The 6,874-nt window shown below is 54.1% G+C and overlaps 1 protein-coding gene across 1 annotated transcript; it reads right to left on the reverse strand.

The window, feature by feature from the left end:
* Positions 1-1,517: 1,517 nt before the first annotated feature.
* Positions 1,518-6,604, reverse strand: ECH1 (enoyl-CoA hydratase 1). The gene is made up of 8 exons (XM_017887379.1): positions 6,461-6,604; positions 3,867-3,991; positions 3,742-3,790; positions 3,486-3,550; positions 2,548-2,618; positions 2,379-2,450; positions 1,953-2,103; positions 1,518-1,814 (listed from the first exon to the last, which is right to left on the reverse strand). Exons 2-8 carry the CDS (start codon positions 3,978-3,980, stop codon positions 1,710-1,712), a joined length of 627 nt encoding a protein of 208 aa, XP_017742868.1. The 5' UTR covers positions 3,981-3,991; positions 6,461-6,604; the 3' UTR covers positions 1,518-1,709.
* Between the last annotated feature and the right edge of the window lie 270 nt (positions 6,605-6,874).

Raw genomic sequence — 6,874 nt, forward strand, 5'->3', positions numbered from 1 at the left:
AAAAAAAAAAAAAAAGAGTAGTATCAACCTTGGGCTGGGTGTGGTGGCTCAGGCCTACAATCCCAGCACTTTGGGATGTTGAAGCAGGAGGACTCCTTGAGCCCAGGAGTTCAAGACCAGCCTGGGAAACATAGTGATACCCCATATCTAAAAATAAAAATAAAAATTAGCTGGGCATGGTAGCACATATCTGTATGCCTAGCTACTTGGGAGGCTGAGGCAGGAGGATCACTTGAACCCAGGAGTTCAAGGTTACAGCCAGCTATGATCATGCCACTGCACTCGAGCCTGGGTGACAGACTAAGAACCTGTCTCTAAAATTAACAACAATAATAGTCATAACAATAATCATAATAGTATCAACTTCATAGAGTCCTTGATCATTAAGATAATAAATGCTCAGAACAGGACTTGCCATATAGAAGTCATTACATTAATGCTTGGTCTCTTACAGTCATTCCAAATGTAAATCCAGAAGATTGGGAAGATATATGGATAAAAAAAAACCGAAGTTCTTGTTTGTTTTGTTTGTTCATTTTTGAGACAGAGTCTTGCTCTGTCACCCAGGCTGCTGTGCAGTGGCACCATCCCGGTTCACTGCAACCTCTGCCTCCCGGGTTCAAGCGATTCTCCTGCCTCAGCCTCCTGAAGAGCTGGGATTACAGGCATGCCCCACACCCGGCTAATTTTTGTGTTTTTAGTAGAAATCAGGTTTTGCCATGTTGGCCAGTCTGGTCTCAAACTCCTGACCTCAAGTGATTAGCCTGCCTCAGCCTCCCAAAATGCTGGAATTACAGGCATGAGCCACTGCGCCCGGCCAGAAACCCCAAAGTTGTTTTTCGTTTTTTGTTTTTTTGAGACAGTCTCGCTCTGTCGCCCAGGCTGGAGTGTAGCAGCATGATCTCGGCTCACTGCAACCTCGCCTCCGAGGTTCAAGGATTCTTCTGCCTCAGGCTCCCCAGTAGCTGGGACTACAGGCACCAGCCACCACACCCAGCTAATTTCTGTATTTTTAGTAGAGATGGGGTTTCACCATGTTGACTAGGCTGGTCGCGAACTCCTGAACTAAGGCAATCCACCTGCCTCAGCCTCCCAAACTGCTGGGATTACAGGTGTGAGCCACCATACCCAGCACTCCAAAGTTTTAAAGAAATGAGGCTCAAGGGAATTCCCTGGTAACAAGGGAATCCCAGCCAGAGGCCAGCACCAGATCCCATGAGCTGTGCAGTGAGAGGTGCCAGGCAGGGTGCGAACACCACCCTCAACCCCAGGGCAGGCAGGGAGACCGGGAAGCCTTGCAACCCAGGGGGAGCCCAGTGACTTTTGCTCACTCCCTCCTTCCCTGGCTTCCTTGTGCCCCTCGCCTGCCCACTGCCAGTCTGAATGGCCATCACCTCCATGCCACCCATTCCCACGCATCCAACCTCTAGCCCCAGCCTTCAGGACTGCGGTCTCTGGAGCCCCCAGAGGCATCCCAGCCCCCCTCCCACCTTTCCTCTTTCCAAGAAGATCACCGGTTTCTTTACTTTGCTTTATTGTTCGTGGGATGAAGATAAGGCCTTGGGCTTGAGGAAGTCATTGTCATATAGTTATAAACTGGGAGACTGGGTGAGAAGGCACACAGACGAAGGTCATCGCCCATCCTCCCTTTCTGCAGATGAGATGGGACAAGGCCAGCCCCCTGGCTGGGGACCGGGATGCGAGGGCTCTCAGAGCTTGGAGAAGGTGACACTTTTCAGTTCCTTGTTCTCAGTCATGGCTTGGACCGACTTGGTGATGTCCTGGGTCTGCAGCATGCTCATGTTCCAGGACGCCTGGTACCGAAGGTGTTGGGAAAGAACGAGGAGACAGATTAGCAGGGGCCAATCAGGATGAAGCATGCAGCACCCTGAGCCTTGGTTGGTCGCCTGGGGTTAGAGGAGGGCTGTGACTGGTTGGAGCAAGTGCCTTACCACATAGTTGAGGCTCTCGGCCACCGAATGGTCACGGGAGTAGAGCAGGTTGACCTTGGTGCTCTGCACCGCCACGGGGCTCTTGCTGGAAATCTCGGCCGCCAGCGCTAAGGCAGCATCGAGCATGACCTCCTTGTCTGGGAACACCCGGCTGCAGCGAAAGAGATCAGGGACCGGGTGGGCTGGGAAGGGCTCTCTCCCCCAGCCTCCCGCAGATGAAGAAGTGGCCACTCACAGAGGAAGGCCCAAGACCCCAGAGAAACAGCCCAACGGGAGCAGGGGACTGACCGCACACTAAAGAAATGACCTCGCCAAGAAAGGATGCCACTTGGAATTCTAGAGTGAGGAGACAAGGGGACCCAAAAAGGCCTCCACGCCCCCGACCTGGCTGCCCCCAGCACTGAGCCACCAGGGCCATGGCCCTACCTGACCAGCCCACTGCCCAGGGCCTCATCAGCCATCATCTTGCGGGCGGTGAAGGCCAGCTCGTTGACCAGGCTGCAAAGGGGAGCGTGCATCAGGAGGTGGCTGTCACCCCAGGGCTGCGAGATGCTCTGGGGTGTCCCGCCTACACACCCACTCCCCCTGCACCCACCTGTGGTTCCCGATGACCTTGGGCAGACGCTGCAGTGTCCCTACATCGGCAGCCAAACCCACGTCCACCTCCTGGGGGAGGAACCGGGTCAGTGTTTTAGCCGCTTGGTTTCTTTTTTTTTTTTTTTTTGAGACGGAGGTCTCGCCTGCTGCCAGGTTGGAGGTGCAGTGCGCTCATCTCAGCTCCCTGCAAACGTCCACCTCCTGGTCACGCCATTTCTCCTTGCCTCAGCCTCCCGAGCTGCTGGGACTACGGCGCCCACACCTCGCCCGGCTAGCTTTTTTTGTATTTTTTAGTAGAGAGGGGTTCACCGGTTAGCCAGGATGGTGCTCGATCATCCTGGACCTCGTGATCCACCCGTCTTGGCCTCCCAAAGTGCTGGGATTTACAGGCTTGAGCCCACCGTGCCTGCCCATGTTTGGTTTCTGCCCAATACTGTGCCCCTCACAACATCAACGTCCATGAAATTTCATGTTTACTGGAGAGTCCCGCCCCACCTTCACCCCAGGGACTTCTTCCAAAGTCCCACTCCATTGCCCAGGCAGCTTCTTGACTCAGGCAAGTTCCTTCAACCTAGAATAGAGCCCACCTTCCCACTCACGCGCCCTCCCATCCATTCAGGGCAGCTCCATCTATCATGAGAGAGGCGCCCTCTTCACCCTACCTGAGACCCCTTTACTGAGTCCCCCGGCTCCATCCTGCCTCCCACCTTCATCCCTATGGCCCAAGGAGCAATCCCTGCCTCTGGCACCTGCCAGCCTCAACCCCACCCCATACCTTACCCATTCACAACTTCACCTCTTGACTTCCTCTACGGGCAAGTCTGACTTTCTCAGGTTCAACTCCGACTCTTCCATGAAGCCCTCGGGGCTCACTCCAGGCCCCCCAACCCCACCCCACTGCCCAGCTCTAAGCAGGACCTCAGGAGGATGGCTCACCTTCACCTGGAAGAAAGCGTCCTGGGCACAGTACCGGATGTCACAGGCGGTGATGAGGTCCACACCTAGGAGGTAGAGGCCAGGGACGCTGAATGACCACCAGAACCAACCCCGCCTCCCAGGACGTGGGAGGGGGATTCCTCTTGGGACAGAGTCTGGCCCATGACAGAGCTGAGGCTGGATGCCAGTGGTCGCAGCGTTGGGGTAGCAGCCCGACCCGGGGAGCACCCGAGCAGGAGGACAGCCACAGACTCACCTCCGCCAATGCAGCCCCCGTGGACGGCAGCAATCACAGGCTTGGGGCACTGAGAGGGAACAGGAAGAGTGGGGTCAGGGCTGGCCCAGGGGAGGTGGGCATGGAGAGGGATGCCCTAGAGTCACCTTCTCGATGACACTGAAGGTCTCCTGATATCGAGTGATGATGTCACGGAGGTACCAGCTGATCCGGGCCACATCATCTCCTTTGGGCTGCAGGATGTCCGAAGCCAGGTCCATCAGGTCAATACCTGGTGAGAAGGCGTGAGAGAGCTTATCCAGGCTCCCAGGCCCCACCCATTGCCCCAACCAGGGGTCAGAACCCAGGCGCAGCAGGTTCGAATCCCCAAACCACCAAGGCAGAAAAACCAACTCACACAGGACTTGGTGAGGGATTGCATGTGGAGTGGGAAGGAAATAAAAGCCATCATTTGTGGAGTCATTACTCACTGAATCCTCACAACAACTCTACCAGCTGGGTCCTATTACTATTTGTGTTACCGATGGGTAAACTAAGGCACAGAGAGGTTAAACAGTTGCCCAAGGGGTCACAGTGGCTGGTGAGTAGTGTGAATTAAATAAACTCATTAATGTTTTTAGAGACAGGGTCTCACTCTGTTACATCAGCTAGAGTGCAGTGGCACGATCATGGCTCACTGCAGCCTCCAACTCCCAGGTTCAAGCAATCCTCCCACCTCAGCCTCCTGAGTGGTTGGGACTGTGCCCAGGCTGGTCTTGAACTCCTGGGGTCAAGCGATCCTCCAGCCTTGGCCTCCCAAAGCGCTGGGATTGCAGGTGTGAGCCACCATGCCGGCCAGAGTGGGATTTTAAAATCTGGAACCATGCAGCTGGCCCCAGAGACCATGCTCTTCCCCAAGATGCCAGACAACTCGGGACTCAGGGTCTGTGGCGTGAGTGAAGGAGTCAATGGTGCTGCTGTTTCCTGAGATGAGAAACATCTCAGGATGCAGCAATTTCTGTGGCTCCAACTTCAAGAGGATCCCAAATCTGACCTTTCCTCCATCAGTTGTTCTCCATGAGCCCGCCCTGCTCTCCGTTTCCACCTGTGTCCCCAGTCTGTCCCCACACACAGCCAGGGGGAACCAGGGGACACCTTCTTGGGTCAGATGCTCTTTTTTTTGGAGACAGAGTCTTGCTCTTGTTGCCCAGGCTGGAGTGCAGTGGCATGATCTTGGCTCATTGCAACCTCCACCTCCCGGCTCAAACGATTCTCCTGCCTCAGTCTCCCGAGTAGCTGGGATTACATGAGCCCGCCATCACGCCCAGCTAATTTTTGTATTTTTAGTACAGATGGGGTTTTGCCATGTGGGCCAGGCTAGTCTCGAACTCCTGACCTTGTGATCCACCCGCTTCGGCCTCCCAAAGTGCTGGGATTACAGGCGTGAGCCACTGTGCCTGGCCCAGACCCTCTTTTTCCCGCCTGTCGCTGTTAGAACAAAATGGAACGTCCTTGTTATGATTACCCTTCGTGAACACCATTCACAACCTATTACTTTGGGCACACTGGCCTCCAACTGTGAGTGTGTGTGTGTGTGTGTGCACGTGCACGCGTGGACAGGGCTGCTGCAGTGGTACAGGACCTTCTCAGTGAGAAGGTGACCCGGAGTAATAGGAGGTGACCTGGAGTAAATATCCGGAGGGGGAGAGGGAGGGAGCCAAGGACCTTTGGGCTGACAACTATCCCTCCCTCTTCAACAGCCACACACTGACTCCTTCACTTCCTTCAGCTACAGCTCAAAGGTCACCTCCTCAGAGAGGCCCTCCCTGGCCAACCTGACTAAACAGTGGCAGCATCCCCTGCATCCTGATCCCACCTTACCTCTGGGCTGCATGGCTCCCTGTCCTATTGCTATGTCCTTATCTGCTTGAGGGCCTGACTCCCTTTCTAGAATGTGAGCTCTGAGAACACAGGAGTTCTTGTCTTTCTGTCCACTGCTGGATCCCCTGTGCCTAGAACAGGGCATGGCACACACGAGCTGCTCAATAGGTGACCAATATAGACAACAGTCCCCGTCCTCCTGGGGAGGCAAACAAATGAATAAACAAATATATTTTGGGGCTGGGCGCGGTGGCTCAGGCCTGTAATCCCAGCCCTTTGGAAGGCAGAGGCAGGAGAATCGCTTGAGGCCAGGATTTTGAGAACAGTCTGGGGCAACATTGCAAGACCTCTTCTCTACAAGAAATGAAAAAATTAGCTGCATATGAGGCTGGGCGTGGTCGCCTGTAATCCCAGCACTTTTGGAGGCTGAGGTGGGCAGATCGCTTGAGCCCAGGAGTTGGAGGCTAAGATACCTGAGCTATGATCGTGTCACTGCACTCCAGCCGGGGTGACAGAGCAAGACCCTGGCTCCAAAATAAAAAGTAAAAAGAAAAGAATATGGCAGGACATAGAGGTGAAAAGAAAAGCAGAGGTAGGAGCCAGATCACTGCCTGAGGCCAAAGCCCCCCTTACCTTTAACCAGCATGCCAGCTACTGAGATGACAGACATTTAGCAGTTAAGAGTAAGGACTCTATGGCCAAGCAGCCTGAGTTCCAAAATCCCAGCTCTGCCACTTACAAGCTGTGAGAATTGGGTAAGTTTTTTGCTCTCTCTGGATCTGTTTCACCTTTAAATGGGGCTTATAGCAGAACCTGTCTTGTGGACCCTGATTAGAATTAATTGATATGTTTAAAGTGCTTAGAAAGGGGCGTGACATACCGTGAGTGCTGCATAATTGTGGCCAACTTTTTCTTTCTCTATTTAGTAGTTCTACTCTATCACTGGGTCACGGCATGACCCGCTGTTTCTTCTTTCTGGCCTTCTGGGTCTTGCTGCTGAAAAAAAAGATGAGACGGCCGCATTCAGCTGCGAGCTGAAAGGTGAAGGACCTGGGCCCGGCACAGCCAGAAAGGAGCCTCATCTTTCTGTTCTCAGACATGACCTCTATGAGAGCAAGGGGTCAGGAATGGGGGCTGCCTCCCGATTCCACGTCTCCAGCACCCAGGAGGGGGCTCTGGCCCTGGACTGTGTCACTGAATGTTTGTCAAATGAATGAACAAATGAACAAAAGGAGGAACAGAGCGAGATGCAGAAAGAAAGGAGGCTGGGCGTGGTGGCTCATGCCTGTGATNC

This window comes from Rhinopithecus bieti, unplaced genomic scaffold, assembly GCF_001698545.2.
Source record: "Rhinopithecus bieti isolate Rb0 unplaced genomic scaffold, ASM169854v2 scaffold_15776, whole genome shotgun sequence".
In the NCBI taxonomy this organism is placed as follows: Eukaryota; Metazoa; Chordata; class Mammalia; order Primates; family Cercopithecidae; genus Rhinopithecus; species Rhinopithecus bieti.

What these genes read in the sequence shown, in the direction of transcription:
- ECH1 (XM_017887379.1), bottom strand. Translation starts at nt 3,980, where the DNA reads ATGGACCTGGCTTCGGACATCCTGCAGCCCAAAGGAGATGATGTGGCC. An exon ending in CCTTCAGTGTCATCGAGAAG is followed by an intron (nt 3,791 to 3,866) that starts GTGACTCTAGGG and finishes GTTCCCTCTCAG; the next exon opens with TGCCCCAAGCCTGTGATTGC. An exon ending in AAGGTCATCGGGAACCACAG is followed by an intron (nt 2,451 to 2,547) that starts GTGGGTGCAGGG and finishes TCCCCTTTGCAG; the next exon opens with CCTGGTCAACGAGCTGGCCT.